This window comes from Nelumbo lutea, chromosome 3 (genome assembly GCF_056320005.1).
Source record: "Nelumbo lutea isolate HS-2025 chromosome 3, American lotus-T2T, whole genome shotgun sequence".
Taxonomy (NCBI): domain Eukaryota; kingdom Viridiplantae; phylum Streptophyta; class Magnoliopsida; order Proteales; family Nelumbonaceae; genus Nelumbo; species Nelumbo lutea.
In genome coordinates, this window is record NC_142686.1 from 17525202 (window position 1) to 17546590 (window position 21389).

A 21389-nucleotide genomic window follows, 5' to 3' on the forward strand; every position below is an offset into this window, starting at 1 on the left:
ATCTATTAAAGTATTCCTATGTTTTTTCACAGTCGATCAATTCCACCCCTACCTTTAGGGTGTGTTTGATTTGAAGGAAAGAGTAGGGAAAAAAAGGAAAGGTAGAGAGGGAATTACCTATAGGGCTCAGTTTGGAAGGAGTAAATATTATTTTATATGTATTTGTAGTGTAAATATTTCCAAACTGAACCTTACATTCCAGTTGCATGTGATATCATATGACATGTTAAAATTTTCAAAAGTCCAATTATGCCCTCACCCCATCCTTACCCATTTCAGGGGCTTTGCTCTCCTTTGAAGCTGATTTGATTGCAGAAACGCATAACCAACATGGATTTCCTACTCTAAACACGTCGATTATTAGAGGGAACATAAGGCCCTCCGATGGAAGCTGAAGCACCTGTAGGTGTGGGTAGGTACCATGAGAGCCTAAACATGCTCAGGGTGTTGCGTTGCGGGTGAAGCCTTCACTTTGCCTCTCAAGATCCCGTGAGCAGTAATTGAAGACTGCATTAGTGGCGTGACTGTAACTAAAGGCCAAAAACTACTGTAAAGAAATCTTCATTGTATACACGCACATACCAAGGTGTTACAACAGCTTACCACCGTAGGGTAATGCAAAAAAAAAACTCTTGTATATTGTGCATTGAACTTTCTCCCTATTGCTCCAAAAGTCACATTTTTTAGAAAATTGTTTTTTTTTCGAATGAAGCTGCAACGGAGCTTTTGTAATCAAAACTCCTCCCTTTGTTCTCACTCTATTCCTCTCTCTCCTTCCTGAAGAATAATGGAAATCTGCTTCAATGTTCACAATACGGTGCTCATACCGTTCGCACATCCCTTTGCAGTCTTGCATTGGGAATATCTACTCAATGCAAGGGTTGCAAGGGTGGTATGTATTTGAGAATTTAAAATATAATAAAGGATAAAATAGATATTTCATAATTTTCTGTTGATATTTATGAAATATGTTAATTGTAGAAAATTCAAGAATACCTTAATGTTATGTTTGATTTGAAGGAAAAAGTAGGGATTAGGGAAACCTATACAATCCCTACTTTTTGGAAACAGCGGAGGTTTTTACCTTTTAGTCCTTTTCCTAGGGATAGTTTAATGGATTTTCCAATAAAAGAAAATGTACTGAAATTTAAGCAATTTTTTTTTTGTTGAATTTGGCAAGTAATACTGTAATAGCGAGTTGTGGTACGTAGGTAGGTGAGTGCCGTTGGCCAACCCAACTGTGTTATTTTGAGGGAAAGCCAAAGGAAAATGAAGTGAAGTGGACTTCTCTCTAATATGTGTGCTGTGTAGTGTTTTTTTCTATAAAAGCTAGGTTTTTCTTGTGTTGTGTTTGGGCGTTATTTATTGGTGTGTCTCATACATGATACATACTCATCGTGGATATCGAGCTGACAGCGATTCAGCGGAGGATACAGGATAGAAAGACATCGAGACCCCCCATTCCCATTCCTTGATAGAGAGTTTCCACCTCCACACATGGTCTGCCCTCCCTTTATTATTATTTTTTTCTAATGGCTAAGAGGACGATTCCTTCCTCGAGATCTTCTCCTTGATCATTTCCTCCTCGAATTCTCTCCGCAATTCCATCCATCTCTGTAACACACAATACAATAGCTGTTTGCTTCACTCATTTTATTCTCTCTAGATTCAGATCGATTCATAGCTCCTTGCTTTGAGCTCTCTCGCTGTCGCATCGCTTTGTTGAGCTCCTCAAATCTGTCAGCATTTTGCTTCATAAATTTTTAGACATTGTTTGCTCTACCCATGGCCACTTTTTCTGTTTCCGGCCCCAAGTCCTCTGCATTTGCTCTCTGCCGGCCGCGACCACAGAATTCGCATCATCAGCACCCGAAGATCTCATTTCATTCTGCTTCTATATCAAGCTCTCCATCATTGCTTGCTGGATCTTCGCTGGAACAACACTCTTTTTCCAGACCTCAGGTTCTCTCTCTCTCTCTCTCTCTCACACACACACACGCAGTTTGATTTTCTTTTAATGCCTAATTTATATCGCGGGATACTTTTGTGCATTGATCGAGATGCTAATTATTCTTTCGAACTTCGACCCCTCCCCAGAAAAAAAAAAGGAAAATGAAAGCAGATAGCTGAAAATAGATAGTTGTTTATCTTTAGTTAGTTTTAGCATCGAATTCCCTTTTTGAGTACTACTCCATTTATATTCTGTGTATTACACCTAGGTTAAGAGCTTTTAACTTATACATCAACTTATCTTCGGCCAATTAGCATGTTGAATCTAAAATGTGGTTAGATTAGTTACATTGCCTGAACAGCAAATAAAAAGGTTCCTTGAAATAAAAATAGCTGATTGCCCAGAATATCCCTTCTGTGCAATTGTTTGTTAGGGATGTACTCGCTGTTCAGGTTTGCTGACAATCTCGGTTGTTCAGGACTAACATGTTATTCAACCAATGCTAGGTTCCGTTCCTGTCAGTAGACGTAATGTGCAAAATACAAGAATATGATACCTATTTCATTCAACTCTTCATGCACGTTGAAATGTGGATCGCTATTATACTTCTCTTTTCTTTTCTATTACCCCCTCTTTCCCCTTTAGTGGGTAAGCGTGGATAGTGATATGGAGTATCGCACTGTACCTCTCAGATGCTTGAGAGTGCTATACCACCTTAGATTCATCAATTAGAATTTTTTAGGTGAGATTTGAACCAAAGACTTTTCAATGATCATGAAATTCTTAAAATCTTTTTGTTACCTGTAAATATTTTGTTTTGCTAATCAAAGTATTTCATGTTCATAATGTACATCAGCAATATATGCACTGAGCTGAACAATTAGGTGGTCATGCTGAAGTGTGCATGATATAGTATCATTTTTTGAGAAATCCTTGGACTAGTTTCTTGGTAAATTGCAAGTACTATGGTCTTTGATGTGGTAATGACATTCTGTACTTGGAATTGTGGTAGTACATTTATGTCAAAATGTCATTTAATTTTACTATTTTTTTTTTTAATTTATGCTAATGCCAAGTTATAGCAGTGAAAAAATTTGACATCTTGAGTCATTTGCTTCACCTACACTCCATCTGTATGGGATGTAACCATCTCACCATATTACATAGTGCTGCTACTCTGGTTAGACCTCTCAATGGATCTGGTCTGAACTTGATTGTGATAGACACAATCCTGACCCAACAGCAACAGGGAAATAGTCAGACCATGCCTTATCCTGATAGGGAAATAGGGTTTATAAGTCCCAGAACTGACCCTATTATTTATCAGGTTTATCAGATCTGACCTGATAAGACCCAATTATAACCGAAGGCCTAAAGACTGGCATATTTTGCTAATAAACCAATGAACTTAATAATTGGACTAACATGCCTAGTAATTAAATAAACAAGTCTAACAAATTGCAAGCTTAGACACTTTACTTGAAGATATTGCATGTAAGGAAAAGAAATAAATCTAAAATGCAGGGGCATCTTTGTCATCTAATGTGTGTGTGTGTGTGTGTGTGTGTGTGATACTATGCTACCTCCTTAACATTTGCAAGCACTAAATAGTTTCTTGAGGGGAATGTAAACATATAGCTAGGCATTCTCATAAGATCCCATGAGGCCATGACTATTGACTATCTGGGGATAACATGTCTATGTATTAAACAGCATACTTGTAAGTTGCAATATCAATAAGGGTTTGACTATGATTCCGGAAAGACATGATACTAGGAAAAACTTGTAACCAATAAACTAGTTTCATAAAAGTGGTAACCAATCAGGTGATTTTCATCAAAATTATTTTTTTGGGGGGGGAGGGGGGTTGGTTGGTCAAAGCTCTTCATGTATCATGTTTTTTGACATCATTGATTTACCCAAGCCGAAGTCTTACATGTTGGTGTTGGTGGAAATATTGGTCATCCAAATATAGGAAACATATTTGAAATGTCAGAAACTTCTATGGGAATGTTGTAAAAATCATAGATATGGTGGAAACATTGTGAAATATGCAAAAAATATAGGAGGGCGAGATTCCCTCACTCAGAGGATTACAAAAGACAGCTCTCAGAAAGTGGACTATACATCATATCCACAACAAAATATCAGCCCCTACATATAATTGTATCCCAATGGTTTATAAACATACCATCCTTGATACCCTCAAAATGATTCAGCACACCCACCCACTTTCAAAGCGTTGATTCTATTTCCCCCCAGCAACTGATTAAGAGTAGCCTTGGCTCTTGGCACAACAGTTGGATTGCTTCATTGCGACCTGGGTGACCGGGGTTCAAATCTTGGAAACAGCCTCCCTGTATGTGCAGGGGTAAGGCTGCACACATCTGTCCCACCCCAAACCTCGCATTGATCAGAGTCTCGTGCACTGGGCTTTCCTTTTAACTGATTAAGAGTAGCCGACTTAGGTTAAAAAATCCTACTGTTTTTTTTTTTTTTTTCCTTCCAGACATGCCAACATACAGAAAATTGCAAGAGATTCCATAGGATTTTACCGTGGACAGAGGATTCCCCCACTCCCCAAGAAGACAGCAACATAGCCATAGAAGGTGTAACCCACTGCCTCTTAAATAGACTCAGGAAATGACTCCATATCAACCTAGTAGAAGGACACAAGATAAGCAGGTGACTTGCCAAGTCCTGCTCACACCCATACAAGCAACACCCATCAGGCAGAGCCAAACCAATCTGGTTTCAAGTAATCAGGTGTCTGAGTTCTGTTTTGAGCAGCCAGCCATATAAAGAAGACCACTTAAGATGGAGCCTGAGCCTTCTAAATCCAGCACCAAGGAAAACTCTGCTGGTCACCCATTAAAAGTAAAAACAATATACTACAATATTTTCTTGTAAACTTTAGGAGTCAAAACTACATGATAGAGTGAGTTAAAGCAAGGTTTGAACTCATAGAAAGTGCAGATGATTCTAATAGATCAACCAAATAGTTTATTATACAATAAAAACTAAAATTTAACCTTATGCTTCAAAAGAATTTCAAGCTAGTTCAAAGTGGTAACCATGTCCATTAGGTGGGCAATAACACTGTTACTCCACTATTATAATTATTGTTGCCTACTTGTGTTATAAGGCTATGTCTTATACTCTACATAGCACCAATAGTTTTCATTGGGGAATATGTAGATTCCAGCAATGTTTCATGTAAGTACCCATGGATGTGGAAATATGCTGTGGAAATACTACATATTTTCTAGGGAAAATTGAACTAGCGCCAATAAAGGCAGCTAGTTTAAATACATCTTATTGGCAGTTGAACTAGGGAAAATTCTAAACTTCCTATGCAGAAGCAAACTTGTTAAGTCTCTTGTATGAGCGACATTATAATATCTTTTCATTATAAAACTAGACCACTAAAAACAAGATTCAATCAACCCTAAAGCCTTTTGCTCACTTAAAAAATTTGGGATTTGTTTAAATCAGTTAAAGACCTTACAGAACTTGTGCAACATGAAGACTGAAACTTATTGCCAAGGATGTTTAGAGGACTGATATTACGCATGCAGAACCTGAGGGACTGTCAACTTGCCTATTCAGTTTATTTAATCTATACAAGATAATAAGAATAAACTTCTTTGTTTGTCTTTGTTTGCATTTGTGTGTGCTTTCATGTGGATATGTATTTTTCAGTACAGGACCTATAAGGGGTCATTCATCAAACTAGGGGTGTAACTTGGGTCAAGTTGGATTGAGCATTTGTACATTTTTGAATGGTCCGGACTCCGGAGCCTGAGCCCTGTGTAGTTGATCTTCAACTCAGGCTACTCAACTCGCATGATTGCACCCCTACCACAAAACTTGTGATTTAGAAAGAAACAAACATTAATCCTACAAATACTAACTACTAAACACACTCAACTTATTCATATTTCCAAACAGTTTACTGCAATATTGGATATGGTGTATTATAAAAGTAATGTATTTTAAGCAAGTGTATGTACATAATGAATAATTGAATGTATTCTTTTGTTAAGCTATATAAATGATAATAGTATCACTAGTATGTGTCAAATGGAATGTGAATGTGTGCAATGCAAGGCCAGATATAGAGAGAACCTCAGGAAATTGAGTGCTTTTCTTAATTCGCAAAAAGTTTTTAATTCATAAAATATTACCATATAACTCATAGGTCATGTGTCAGGATCTCAAATATCGTTTCATTATTACCATTATCTAAGCCTCATCCATACCACATGAAGCACACTACATCTTTCTTATCATCATGTGGGCCAACCTCATTAACTTTGCTCAGCTCTTTCAGTCTATGTAAGGCCACATTTTCATTTGAAGCAAAGCTCTTTTTGTCCATTGTTCCATCATGGTCACTCATAATTCCTAGTTCCATTCCTATGCACAATATGTTTCTTTTTTGTTCAGCACTCTTCTCCATAAGGCATCCAAGGAATGCATTCTAGGTATGCTATAGGAAAATGTTATTGCATATATTTGCTTGATATTTGATTTTTAAGTGGTATGCTTGTCTATAGGGGCCTAGTCAGGACCAATCCATTGTCTGGAAGGTGCAAGCCCAACTTAATGAGGTAAGATGTACACAATAATAATAATAATTTATTAGTTGTTATGTCTAATGGACTGTTTGCATATGGGTTCCATTTAATCTACATTTCCATGTCAAGGTTATTGTTGAGAAATCTTCAAATTCTACCCCATTGCCTGAGGCCATATTGGAAATTCCATCATCAGCAGAACAACAAGGGTTGGTTAATTCTGCTCTGCAAAGCACTGCCCCAGATCCCTCATCTATTTCAGCTTTTATGAATCAAGTGGCAGACCTCGTCAAGTATGATTAACACTGCTATTTTAGTATTTTGTTATTTGCTCTTACTTTTGTGTTCTTATTTCTATTCCTATTATGCTTAATTTATTATCTTTATACTAATCCTTATTCTTAGTGTTAGTGGCAATCTTGAAATGCTTTGTGAGTATACAACTATACACAGAAAAATTGAACTAGTGTTTTCTCCAGAATTAATATTAACTTCTCTGGCAGGCTTGTGGATTCCCAAGATATTATGGAGCTTCAACTTAAGCAGCTAGATTGTGAGCTCATTATAAGGAAGAAAGAAGCTTTGCCGCGGCTGGCAACTGAATCCCCTTTTGTTATGATGCAACCTCCTCTACCTCAAGTTATGCTTTCATCTCAATTTCCGCCAACCCAGGCTATGGCACCTGCCTCTGCAAGTTCTTCCTCATCTCCAGTTCAAGCCCTACCTTCACCTCCAAAGACAAGCAAGTCATCACATCCACCTCTGAAGTCTCCCATGGCAGGAACGTTTTATCAGTCTCCTGCACCTGGGGAACCACCATTTGTGAAGGTAACTTCATTCTTTGCATGTAAATGTGTATGGCTATATTATTTCTTTTGATTGATAATGAGCAAAAAGGAGTGGTGTTGATGAAAACAGAATATGGAAGAATAAATATGCCAGTTTGGTGCCCTTTTCTATAGGGCAACCACCCCAAGAAGCTTCTGGAGCTTATAGAGGAAAGAAAAACTGCACTATAGATATATTAGCTTATACCAAGACAATGATATGTTTATGAAATCTATGTGGAAATCATCCAAACATGATGCATGCTTGCAAGCGTTCATTTGTGTATGAGCTCTATCCCTTAACACAATTGGTTCATAGATGGTTTATTTTTCAATTTAAGTGTCTACTTGCCTCTTCAGGTTGGAGATAAGGTCCAGAAAGGCCAGGTTGTTTGCATAATTGAAGCCATGAAACTGATGAATGAGATTGAAGTGAGTTCATTATGTACCCTTATTTAGTAAACATCTAGTCTTTATTTTTATTTTACTAGGCAACTTTTAGTTTCCGGCTGTTGTCTTGGTAAAGAAGCACGGGTTTTGCCAACTTAGAAAGCTGACATCTTTAAGCCTTTTACTTCGCAATTATTTGAGTTTGAGTCTTGCATGCATGAATGTGAAGCTAGGAAGAAAATGTTTGCAGGGCTGTAACAAATAAATATAGTTGGGGTGCAACTTTTAGTAAACATAATTGAAGAGCCAGCTTGTAATATACCATGAAGTTACAAGGTTTTTGTGTGTGTGTGGGGGGGGGGGGGGGGGAGGGTTGCCCTAGTTGGATCCATCTCTGCATGCATGTGTGTATATGTGTCTATGTATACTACAAACTCGAGCTTAGATGGGGGCTTAAGTTCAAGTTGGTAACTGAATCATAATTCATCATAGCACAGCACTATAAAAAACCATTCTCTGCCTGTAGTACTTTTGAGTTCATGCACAATCGTATTATCTTTGTTCATGGCACTAGTAGTTTTAATTTGCATATTTCTTTTTCCTTCAGGCTGATCAGTCAGGAACTGTAGTTGAGGTACTGGTTGAAAATGGGAAACCAGTTAGTTTGGACACGGTACTCTCTCTCTCTCTCTCTCTATATCTATATATATATATATATATATATATATATATATATATTGTGTGTGTGTGTGTGTGTGTGGATTCTGTCATATCTTTATCTTTCCTTTTTTTAACATCTTTTTGTTCTTTCCAGCCATTGTTCGTCATTGAGCCATGAAGAAACCAAAGATTTGTGATTTCAAACTTGTGGGGTGAAGTAACTCTTCATTTTCTGAAATTTGGAGTAAAATGTATTTTCTTTTTCCAGTGTTTTTAGTTATAGTTCTCTCATATTGCATTTGCTATATATTAAAGGTCTTTCTTATTTGTCAAAAAAGTCTCCGTAGTATCGTTAGGGTTTATGAGTTGAAAAAGATATGTTAAATGCCTCTGAAATGTATAAAACTGCATCCAAGCAAAAAGAAAATAGAAGCACTTTATTCATTCACAGGTACTAGAATATGTTAAGAGCGAAAACTGTAGTTACCTTCCTCACTCTCAGAATGTAGGTTGTAACTTGGCCATCAACATAAGAACAGCTTTAGGGTTATGTTTTGCGTTGATCTAGCAATTGAGTACCATACATTCATGGTATGCATTGAGAGCAATGATGTAAAGACCTTGTTTCCATTATATCTGGACGGTAATAATTGGGGTAAAGGTTCAAATATCAGTATCACGAGTATCAGAAAGTCAATTTGGAATATATATCAGTATACACTTGGAAACACAGTTGTGGTCTAAGATTAGGATCATGTGGATACACAGGGAAATCCATCAATAAAGTTTATATTGTGAGGCTCAAGTGACTACAAATAACCTATAAAAACATAACCATATGGTTTAATAGTTCATGTGAAATAATACATTGCATCAATCTATGTTTGGTACCCATGTCGTTTCCCTGAGCTGATTTTATTTGGGACCTTTGCTGTTGCTGCTACACAGTTGTTTTTTAATGCCACATCAGCATATTATTGCTAGCAATAATAAAATTGTTGCTAGCAATAGTAAAAGAAATGAAAAAAAAAACAAAAAAGGATGTTTTCTCAGACCAGACATTTCCTGATTTCTAAGATGTTTGAGAAAACAATTTTCAGAAAAACGTGTAACCAGACAGTAGGCTAGTTTGAAAAATGGATTTTAGACATGATACCGATCCGATGTGGCATTTTTCAAGAAAATGGCATCGGTTCCAAAGACTGGCTACAAGTGTCTAAACTCAGTTGGAAAACCACAAAATGTCAAAAACAATAAAAAAACTAATAAGTAAATAAATTAGTACACTATTTATACACGTGAACCATTATTATTTTTGAAAGTACCGTTAATTAATTAGCCATTACAATGGAATATGAATAGTTAGTAAATGATATACTAAATTGTTCAATTGGAATTCAAAAGTTTAACTCGACTTGGTCTTAATTAAATGTAGGACTAATCATGGGCAAGTGCAACTAATAAATTTTAATTTATACTAAAGCAATTATTTTTATTTTGATAAATTACTAAAAATTTAAACTAAAATTTAGATATAAATTGTTGATTTGTTCATTGATTTGATAGACCATCCACTGTATGATTCTTTCTCATCATGAAAATCATGCAAAACGCATGTTTATTTATCTTTTTTGTTTGTTTTTTTTTTTTTCCATTTTGATGAAAATCATCAAGAACCCGTTGATGATCCAGTGGCTGAGATGATCACTCAGCATCACTCTAATTAAGGAGGCATGGGATCAAACCTGCGTAGCTGCGGGCTCTTCGTGGCAAGGTCAGTTGACCTCAGTGCACACTGCTCTTTCCTCACTCCTTACCCCCTTGATCCTCCTGTAATGTAATTTCATAATACCAATAAAAAAAGCACCCCCAATCATGTAAATCTACTAAAATTTGAAGAATTAAATGAAAAAAACAACTTTCCTTGTATGGAAATTCAGCACCCAACTCCAATTCGGAAAAAAAATCCGTAGCTTTATCCTCAAAAGAATGATAGGTCCTTGATTGCTTTGGTAGGAACTTTCACCAAGTTTCAGTCCAAATGGACAAAGTTGGTAGGTTGTACCGTGGTACTTGCATCTTTTGGATTTGAGATTTATTTGCAATATGTACCAAAACCAGTATACATGGGATATGCTGTTGTTTATTGGTTGATACTCTATTAGGGTTTGATACACTCGAATATGGGAGAATAACACAAACTGAGCCAGTTGTGTAAAGACATCACTACAGGGGATTAGGGGAAGTGAGAAATGACCTCAAGAAATCATACAAAGGGCAGGAAATTGAAACATATTGTATGTGAGCGACAGGAATCAGGCGGAAAATGTTAGGGAACACATTAATTGCACATCCCTCGTTACCCTAGATTTGGTCGAAGCAATTTCGTTCCATAACCGAGTTGGAAGTGATACAAACTCTGATCAAGGAATTTTGGTCATTGGAGGGAGGGCGTCTGAGGTGGCATGGAAACATATGGAAGGCTCAAGGCTGGAAGCAACTTCTCTTTTTGAAAAGGGAATCCCCCCCGTTCTACACGGTAGATAAGGCTGCGCCGCGTCTCGGGTCTCTCATGTTTGCAAAAACTTTAAAATTTTCATTTTACAATGCCAGCTGCACATTGCTTTTAAAATTTTCATGTTCCTGATATACAGTTGAATGCACGTGGCAGTAAACCAGGGCTGTTCATAACAAGACCCAAACCGATCAATCCAGTCCGATCCAACCAGAGTTATTTGGTTTTTCTTCAGCATCAGTCAATTTTGGATTACAAAAAATATAAACCGATGGTTTGATTCAATTTTGATTTTCATGTGCAAAAACCAAAATCAAACCGATTTAGATATTATATATATATATATTTTAGTTTTAATATATATATATATATATCAGATATATATTTGTAAAAATATATATTATATATAAAATTTCAGTTTTAATCCTTCAAATCATTTTTAATTTCCAGACATCCAACCTTTGCTTTCTTAGACTTGAATCCTTTACCGTTTACACCAAAAGAATTATTTACAAAATCGATCCAAACCGATTCAAACCGACCAGGTTGGGTCAGTTGGAAAAATGCCAGTAAACTGACCCAACCGAACCTGTGAACAGCTCGACAGCAGAGAGAGGCCGAAAGGTTGTCGGTAATGTTTCATTGTTTGTCCTTGCAAAAGTTGACGGTTCAAAGAGCTAAAAACAAATTTCCAAACGTTAAGGAAAGAATCAGAAATAAACAAGCATCCCATGAAATTTGTTCCGGCTGAGAATTCAGACAGTGCGAGAAACTTTAGGTATTATAAGCATGAAAATCAAATTTCATTAAAGAAAATGGGATTCCAGTTAGTACAATGCTTTTCAGCTAGTTAAAATATTCCTACAGATACAGAAATTACTTCCCTCTAACCAGAGCCAACAAAACTGGTGGCTCGCTATATTTCATTTCATTTTCCCTCAACCCTTCTATTCTCCAATTTCCTTTTTTTTTTTTTATATCTCAATTTTCTTGTCAACTTTTTTCTTTTTTCAGTTTCCCTAGCTCCATGCTACATAATATACACGTCAGTTAACAATTATACTTACAAGTTACAACTACAACCTTTGCCTGCCTCTACTGCTATAGCCTTTCCTGCCGCTATTGTTTATCCTTGTTGGCCCACCTGTCCAGTCTTCATCATCTACATAATCATCCTCATAATCAACACCTGTCTCACGTCCAGATCTCCCCCCTCTAGAATTTCTGGGAGGGGGCCGCTTCCGCTTGATACTAGCTGTATAGACAGCGTAGTCAACCGTATCTTCCTTCAATGCAGCCTTGAATTCCTGCACCACGGATGCGACAACATAAGGAACATTCTCCCACAAGGGCCAATGGGTCTGATTGATCTGAACCTAACCGACCCAATCATATAGGGTCTGGATTGCCATTGTGTCCTGATTACAATTGGTTCATGCTCAGTTTCGTTGTTCCAAACCAATTAAGACCTAAACCTATTATATATGATTATATATGTATATTGACATTACAAAGATACCCCCGTCTAATACCTAATTTTCTCTTTCATCTTAAAATACATAATTATCTCATGATATACTTGTAATCTTATTATATTCTGATGTCCAAATGTGTCAATTTAACAAATAAGTAGGTTCATTGTCAAATTATAGGTTAAAAGTAAGCAATTATAATTGGGTCTTAGCATGCCAGTCCAGATTACAAACCCTCTAGGAACTGGTTTTGCACGTTTACTTATTTGGTTGGGTCTGGGTCTACCCTAACCTGGACCCAACCTGACCCATTGACAACACCACTGAGGATGGGGGACCTCATTCCAGATATAACGTTTTATCATAATCACTAATCTTTCTTTTCGGTATTGTCATAATCACAGATCAGGTTTGGTCATATGGTTTGTAATTTAGCTAAGTATTGTCTAGATAATTGTAACCAGAATGTGTAAAGCTTTGAACATCCCTATAATCAATAGAAGAATGAAAATGTCTCCAACAAGCCCACCTTTTTTATACGAACCTACTAAAAAAAGCTCCTTTTGGTGCTCACTTTTCGACCAGACAGAATGTAACTATGGTGCATACAGAATAGGAATAAATTTAAATAAATAGACATCTACCTGGTATCTTTCAACCATTTCTTTACAAGAAGTTGGCAAACTACTGCATGTTTCACTGATGTTGAAGGGAATACTCTGCTTGGAAAGAACCTCCGCTTGCTTTACAGGATCGTTTGGAGAAAATGCCTGACAAAAGCTTGACAAGTTAATTTGGAGTAAATATACGAGAGAAAAAAATTTGGTTTAGATGTGGAACTTGTTGCAAAATGCTAACACTGTGAAATGAATTTCCATATATTTTTAAATTTCCCTTACTTGACATCGTGCATCATTTAGGCTATACACAATCTTCAAATGTCGCTTTAGCTTTAGAAGGAGCTGCAAAGCAATTGCAGCTTGACAGGCAACTTGACAATCCACCTGTGTGAGAACCAACAATGTCAATCGATTTAGAAATTCTCCTTAGAATATTTTCTGAAGCGAAAGCAATTCTTTTGGACCAAATCCTTTCAGTGTGTTGGTGTCTGGGACAACTCCCCTCTGCCCCATAGATTTTGTTTTCTGCAGTCCCCTCAAGAATCTGCTTTTTTGTGTGGGAGGCCTACTGTGGCAGCATCAGTACTTGTAATATGATCTTAAGAAAGAGAAAGGGACACCTTTATGTTGTTCCTCACATTTATGTTATGTGAATGAAAGATGGGGAGTCATGTGGCCACTTTCTTATAAATTGTGTATCAGAAGCCTATGACAATTCTTTTTGGACATCTTCTACAGAGGCAGCTTCCACCGGGTTCCTCCCAACTTGGTGTCTGAATTCCTTTCGCAATGGCCTGGGTGTACCTTGAGTAAAAGAGGCGCTCTTTATGGGAAGGCAATTCTCCATGCGGCATGGTGGTGCATTTGGGAGGAGCGTAATAGAAGAATCTTTGAAGAAAAGTGCTCCTCCTTGGAAGAGTTAAAGGAAAGGGTGATTTTCCAGATCAACTCCTGGCTGAAGGTATCTAGTTGTTTTAGAGGCATATCTATGGGAGACTTGGAAATCTGGGGCTGGTTCTGAGTTCTTCATGTCATGAAATAGTTCACTCTGCTCCTGTTGTTCCCAGACCTTCTACTGAATTCACTCTCCAGTTTGATGGCAGTTAGTTACAGAGGTCAGGCAGGGATGAGTGGCAGAAGTCTTACCTCCTTAGGTATTCAAGTTTGGGCCTACAGTGGGCCCATTGGGAAGGCTGAAGTTGTTGAAGCTGGGGTGCAGGCCTTGCTAGTGGGGCTGAGGTGTGTATTGTTCCTGAATATTTCTTCAGTGGTGGTGGAAGGAGACTCAAAGGTGGTTATTAATGGGAAGCTAAACCAGCAGAAGGAGCAATGGAGATTCTCCCACCAGTTCAATGAAATCAGGGTTATTCAATCTCAGTTAGCCTGTGATTTCAGGTGGATTCCGAGAGAGCTAAACTCAGTGGCAGATGCTCTAGCTAAATCTGGGGTGGGCAGGGACTTTTTGTATAGTGATATCGAGCTTCGTGATTCCTCTTTAATTGGCAGGGAAGGTTTTTTTTGTTTTTGTTTCCTTCTTGAGCAGTTCTAGTGTGATGTCTTTCTTATACATCCTGTATACCCTTCCCTCTTTTTATTAATGAAAGTTACCTTTTCTAAAAAATATATAGAAAAGAACTATAAGCAATAAAATATAACTCAAGAAAAACATGAAATGCCAAAAAATGGAGCATATTCAAACAAAAAGGGAAAATGCACTAAGCCGTAGAGCTCAAAATTGAACACATGATGACATTACGCTATGTTTGGTTTGACAGAAGGGGGGGGGGGGGGCGCTTAAGGAATTTTGTGAAACTTATTAAGAACTTTTCCCTCAACTTTCTGTTTCTCTCTTGTTTTCTGTCAAACAAAACACAGCCTTGAGGAAAAACCATGGGAATCTGGGTTAAAAGCTTTAGATAAGACGTTTCAATTTGACTATACCTGAAGTTTTTGCAGATTTTCCATGGACATGCTACATGAAGAATCATTTGAGGTCACATAAACCACCTTTGCATCATTAGACATCATAGGATCATACATGGGGTGAACAACTGGCTCCTGTTGAATTACCCCATTTTCATAAGGAATCTTATTAGAATCTAATTGCAGCAACTGTGAACACAAGGCTTTCATATGTGCTTCAAGTGCTCCAGCTCTGACTTGAATTATTCGATTTATGGTGTAGATCAAGTAAAGAGGCTCGTCAGGCATTGTGAATGGGAGAGATGCAAGTATCTCTGTGCAGTACCTGAAAACAAAATAAATAAATAAATAAATAAATAGATGGATAAATGAAATGAATAAGAAAGAAAGAATTTGAGTTTAAAATTTAAGCTATTTTCAACGGAAGAAATATAGGCATCAATTGCAGTACTCACATAAGAAAGGGAATCAATTGAAGGTTCCAACTTGGAGAATCAAATTTTCGTACTACAGAAAACATAAATTTGTTCCTTGAAACACGGTTTCCACGAATCAGCCTGTAGATTCTTGAAACTCCAAGCCTTGCATAGGTAAAAGAGCTACTTTCAGATCTCCCTTTCATATTTGTAGAAACCTTGTTTTGGTTGGAACATTCAGAAGAACTGCTACTCATGGACTGAATAAAATTGAATGACATCTGAAGACCATCACCCAAACGGCTTTCAAAAAATGCAGGATACCTGCACCCAAAAAAATGTTAAGTTAAATAGATAGATCCATGTAATTACATATTACAGAAGTTTTAGTAGGCATTAGAAGATTCATACTTCTCATTCATGTTCATTAGCAAATGATGTGCCACCTTTGAGTTCACTTCCTGCAGATCTGTTTCAAGTGCTATAAGGTACGGAACACAAGTAATTGGGTGAACCAAACCTTGACGTAGAACAACCTCCACAATCTGCATCAAAAAATGGCAAGAAATAAAAGTGAACACCAACTGCGGACAGGGGAATCCAATGATAACACATGGAACTCATGGATGCAGGTATCATAACCTCCAGTCCACAGATCCCCACCTTAAGGGCAGATTGGCGAACTCGTTCATTCACATCCAAACATCTTTCCAAGATACCATCCCAATACAATTGAACTATCCCCCCACAAATGTTAGTATCGCCTGCACCTGCAGCAACGGGGACGCTATGTCCACTTCCTTCAGGATGATTTGCTGCATTACTGGCAACCTTATCTGTTCCCATTTGGCTTTCGGCATCAAGAAGATATTCGTACATGTTTTGCAATGATTGCATCTGGTCAACAGAAAGTTTCAGCACATATATTGAAGTGGATACCAGCATGTAAAAAGAACGAAAATTGTACCTTGAGTCGAACATCACAACCAGATGCAAATGTTGCTCCAATTATTTTCCCTACATCCTCTTCCAACATATATTCGGGCCTAGCAATCAAAACATATCCCAGTGCCTAGAAAAATAGGTTAAATACATAAGGTGTCTTCCAATTTGATATCAATATTTGAGAGAGATCAACATATATGGAAGTAGACACACACCTGTAAGGCTCGTACTTTTATGACAAAATCATCCAAAGAGAGGTATTTTTTAAGCAGTTTGAGGCTCTGAACAACATCTACATTTCTGCTATCCGAGGTGATCAGCAACTCGTTACCATACCGGACTAACAAACCAAGACAAAAAAGAGAGCGCCCCACTTGCTGAAATTTACAGAGGAATCAGACTTCTCTGACATTTTTATTTGACAAGCACAAAACAAAGAAAAGCAGCAAACAAATAGATTTTCCTTTTGTGCATCCCTAGAAAATTGACAACTTTTTGAAACACATATTAGCTTTTTCAGGACATAAAGGGGTGATCATGGGTCGGACCAGGCTGGGTTTAGCACCAATAATAAGGGCTTCAGTGTAGGCCCAGGTCTGGTCAAGCCCACACCCCAGGCCTAAATTACAAGCCCAGGCCCAGCCCTACACAAACCCAGACTGGGCTTACAAGCTTTCTGGGCCTAATGAAAAGAATAATTATTTGAAAATTTTTAAATTAAATAATATATAATACAAGAAGAAAAAAACAAAAAATAAATAAAGGAATGGACCTCATTTAATTCCTAAACTTGGTTTAGCTTGGCTTACCTATCCTTTCATAGAAAGAAGGCAAGGCCTTCATTCTAGCAATGGCAATGGGGTGGGTTCAGGAAGGGATTTTTAAATTCTTGACCCTAACCACCTCCCTAGACCTCCTAACCCATACCCTCCCCAAAACCCATAGCAGAACCACGACCCACACATGAAAATGCAAAACCCTCCCTGCATTTGAGGGTGGGATGGGTTGGGTCTAGAACCATATCCAATTTCCGATTATTTCCTGTTATATATAAGCAATAACCAAGTAAAATAACATGAACAAGCATCAAAATTTCTTATTATTTGATTAAAACATGTAGAAAACACATAAGTTATCAATTATCCTTCATGTAAAATTCAAAATATTTTTAAATTCAACACCTAATACATAAATATACATGTCTTGCAACAATATGTGGGTTGGGGAGGGTTGGGTTTAGCTTAATAATACCATACCCTACCTGTACCTGTATGGGTTGTAAAATCCCCAAACCCGTACCCGCTACAAAATCTGTTTTTCAAGCAAAAAACCCACCCCATTGAGACGGGTAGGGGAAGGCACCCATCGGGTAGGGTAGAAATTTCCATCTCTACATCATTCTCATTACTGAGCAATGAGGGACGTGGAACAGCATTAAATAGTGAGTGTTACCACAGAGTTTGTCCCAAGTCCCACATTGCTCAAGAATGGGAATGAATGCCTTCGTATCATCTATAAAAGGTCTTTGCCTAGGAGAACAACCGTCATACTTGAGTTGACTCGTGTTGGCACATGCCAATTCATGAATATTTGTGTTAAAAAAATTTATATTTATATAAAAAAGTAAATATTTAATATAAAATAAAAACATTTGAATATATATAACATATAAAATATATAATATTAAGAATATTTATTATATATTTAAGAATATATATAATACTATATTGCAGGCTGGGGTGAGCTTGAAGTGTTGGACCCAAGTCTCACCCAGGATTTTCTGGGCCTAATGCAGGCCCAGGCCAGGCCAGGCCAAGAATGATCACCCTTACATATATATTTTACTACTGTGACAAATTAAAAAGGATTAGTACCCATGAGACACAACAAAACAAATTGTAATGACACACAAGCTTAAACACTTGAACAATTAATTCATCAGTCCCAACATTTTGAACTGAAAAATTGAAGGTACAGATAACTTAGTTTAATAAGAACAATCAGACTGTTCTGAATTACAGAGCAATTAAAAAGCCAAGGCATGAGGGTCAAGGACAAGGTATTGCAGAGCATGTTTACTTTTGCTATCAAGTGGTCAATATTGGGGAAAGAAATGATTGCATTATTGGAAGATATCCATGCTGTGTGTGTGTGTGTGTGTGTGTGTGTGTCACAAAAAGAATATGTAATATTATCACTCTAACAAAACACAGGATTAGCCCTTCGTGTGCTTTCACAAGATAAGTAATGTACTCTACTATGGAAACAAGCTAAACTACTGTTTTTTCTCTCTTTTATTAAAAGAATCATTAGGTGACACCTAGGCAGGCACTTGCCCCCAAAGCAACAAGACACTTACCCTGTTAGACAACTATGTGGTCAAGGTTCTCAATTTGATCCTCCAATGATTTGCATATTATGCATATATACTGTCACTAACATTTAAAGGAGTGTGTCTTTATATAAAAGAATCAATGTTCTGAAATTTGTAATCGTATCATAAATCATAGAGAAAGTTGAATTGAATCAAATCGTGAATTGAATAGTAAACTGTAAGATTATTTCTATTTTTTACAAATTTGTCAAAAAAAAATGTAGATATTCTAAGAGGTTAAATGTGTGTGTATATATATATATATATATATATATAGAGAGAGAGAGAGAGAGAGAGAGAGAGAGAGGTAATTCTACCCTATTTACAATCCAAATATACCATATATGTACCTAAAGCAATAGAATTTACCACTTCTACAATGCAACTCTAAGATGATATAATCAAGTTTGACTTGTAACTTTGTAAGTGAAATGATCCACATACAATGACTATTTGGTGGAAATAATCACAATGTATGATCTTAACTAACATAATAAATTTGCTTCTAATTAGATCTTTAAAACAAGCTACCCTTAACAAAACTAAATATAAAACAAAATGACAGTGGATAAGTCATTCTTAATTGAATTGATTTGAATAACAATGAAAATCACAGGAACTGTATAAATCAAATCATAGGATTCAAACAAAAATTGCAAAATTTTTGTAGAAAGGATTTAAACATAAGATTCCAATTGAAACCCTTGGGGTTCATGGCTCAAATTGTGAATCGTGTTGTAAATTGTAAGATTTTAACAACATTGAAAAGAATAATAAGCACATATAGTACTGATTGAAATAACAGGAGATGAAGATTGGACAAGCGGGTTTTTGTAAAATTCCGGATGTATTTTAGCATTTTCTGTCATTGACACATGCTCCTATGTTCTCATAAACTCATGAAAAATTCCAGATAATTTTATCAGTTTTTTTAAAAAGAGTTGAAATAGGAGGAAGATCATTTTGTAGCCACTTTTTACTAAATAAATGCCAAACCCAATTATTTTCCTTTAAAGGTCTACCCTGGAATAAAACCCTCAAGGATGAATCCAAGGCTCTAAATGGGATAATCAATCTGCTGCAATTGGAACAATTTTTAATTTTTTTTTATCAGAAACGATCAAGGCACTTCATTAACTTGTATGAGAACGATTTACAAATTTACAATTTCAGCTATTTTGTCTTAGGCTGGCATTCAAATTGGAATGATTTTTATCCAATAATGACATGCAGCTCTGCAGTATGACCAAACTCATAAGCACATAATTAGATAGAATCTTTGAAATTGTGTAGCAACAATGATTTAGTACCAAACAACTTCTATACAATCAAGACTTTATCCTGAACATGCCACACATTAAAGAGGAAGAAAGAAATAGAAACAAGCAGGTAAGCACATATTAGCCTACTACTTTACAAGGCATGATATTCAATCATGTAAATGTATAACCTGCTTGTTGTCAGTTCCAAGGGCCTCCAAACGTTTGAAGAAAACCTGAATAAGATATTCAACCAATGTTGCATCTTTTCCAGCTACTTTACTCAGTGAGCAAAGACACCTGAAGTTAAAAAGGTAAATCAGCTTGCAATAGTCTTCATAGCCCAAGTAAATGGTGTCTTTCACTTTAATAAAAAAATGATCAGTTGTGACTTTGACTAAGGTCATAATGAATAATATGCATTACATAAGCATATTTGTGATTAGACATTACCAAAATATTGATCTAAATGGTCTAACCAATTAAATAATTCAAAATGATGATAGAGCATGTAAAATCCACTCATCTGATCAAAACAAGTAATCAGAAGCTTTGTCCCAACTATATGTAGTCAGCTACTTGAATCCAGTTTTGCCAGTTTGTTCAGTGCAATGCCATATCCATCATTAAGTTATGGGCACCTAACTTTTTCTTATTACTTTCCACCCAAGTCCTTTATGGTCTGCCTATAGTTCTACTAGCCCCTTCAACTTATAATAGATCACTTATTCTAACAGGTGCGCTAGATTGGTACTTATCAACAAAAGAAAAAAGGTGTTCTAGATGGTCTCCATGTGACCAAACCATCTCAATCTACTTTTTCTCATTGTATCACCTATTGGAGCTACTCCTATGTTCCTTTATATGACTTCATTTCTAACCCTGTCCTTTCTAGTTTTACCACTCATCAATCTAAGCATTCATATTTCTGCCACTCATTTCTTGGACATGTTTCAAACTATCCAACACTTCGCACCATACAACATAGCTGATCTTGCAACTATTTTAGAGAATTTTTCTTTTAGTCAAATGGTATTCATCTATCACATATGACTCCAAATTCATTCCCCCATTTTTGCCCGTCCTGCTCTAATTCTATGGACAACATTCTCCTCAATCTCTCCTTTGTCATGAACTTTGAACCAATGTATTGGAAGAGGTCATATTAAGTTATCTATTAGTCTCCAATCCTATGTGTACCCTAGCTTGCACTCCTATTATTACTAAATTTACTTAGCATATATTTTGCTTTAGTCCTTTATTTTAAAACATCTTATTTTTAACGCAGTTGTCCACAAACCTTATTATGTCATCAGCAAACATCAGGCACCATGGAGCCTCCACTTGAATATTTTTAGTCAGTTCATATATATATATATATATATATATATATATATATATATATATATATGCCTGTAGATTTATTAACACCAGTGCTTCTTTTTTTTAATAATTGG

The 21389-nt window shown here is 36.6% G+C and overlaps 2 protein-coding genes across 3 annotated transcripts in view; one reads left to right on the plus strand and one right to left on the minus strand.

Moving 5' to 3' along the window:
• The first annotated feature begins 385 nt into the window (after positions 1-385).
• On the plus strand, positions 386-8862 carry LOC148863275 (biotin carboxyl carrier protein of acetyl-CoA carboxylase 1, chloroplastic-like). Its single transcript, XM_088974875.1, has 7 exons — positions 386-1962; positions 6511-6564; positions 6661-6824; positions 7035-7359; positions 7719-7790; positions 8356-8421; positions 8563-8862. Exons 1-7 carry the CDS (start codon positions 1786-1788, stop codon positions 8584-8586), a joined length of 882 nt encoding a protein of 293 aa, XP_088831001.1. The 5' UTR covers positions 386-1785; the 3' UTR covers positions 8587-8862.
• A 2840-nt stretch (positions 8863-11702) lies between these two features.
• EMB2773 (PHD finger family protein) overlaps positions 11703-21389 on the minus strand; it is a 66310-nt gene continuing 56623 nt past the window's right edge. For both annotated transcript variants that reach the window (XM_088974874.1, XM_088974873.1), the window contains exons 19-28: positions 20124-20232; positions 16515-16676; positions 16322-16426; positions 16018-16251; positions 15766-15899; positions 15394-15678; positions 14957-15263; positions 13295-13399; positions 13040-13165; positions 11703-12230 (exon numbers count right to left, since the gene is read on the minus strand). In XM_088974874.1, the coding sequence (XP_088831000.1) occupies positions 12000-12230; positions 13040-13165; positions 13295-13399; positions 14957-15263; positions 15394-15678; positions 15766-15899; positions 16018-16251; positions 16322-16426; positions 16515-16676; positions 20124-20232 (1798 nt within the window). In that variant the 3' untranslated portion in view covers positions 11703-11999. The remainder of the gene's footprint in view (positions 12231-13039; positions 13166-13294; positions 13400-14956; positions 15264-15393; positions 15679-15765; positions 15900-16017; positions 16252-16321; positions 16427-16514; positions 16677-20123; positions 20233-21389) is intronic.

Excerpts from the sequence above, each read along its gene's own strand:
- LOC148863275 (XM_088974875.1), top strand. The coding sequence starts at position 1,786 with ATGGCCACTTTTTCTGTTTCCGGCCCCAAGTCCTCTGCATTTGCTCTC. Across the intron at positions 1,963-6,510 it reads ACTCTTTTTCCAGACCTCAG|GGGCCTAGTCAGGACCAATC; the intron begins GTTCTCTCTCTC and ends GCTTGTCTATAG. Across the intron at positions 6,565-6,660 it reads TGCAAGCCCAACTTAATGAG|GTTATTGTTGAGAAATCTTC; the intron begins GTAAGATGTACA and ends TTCCATGTCAAG.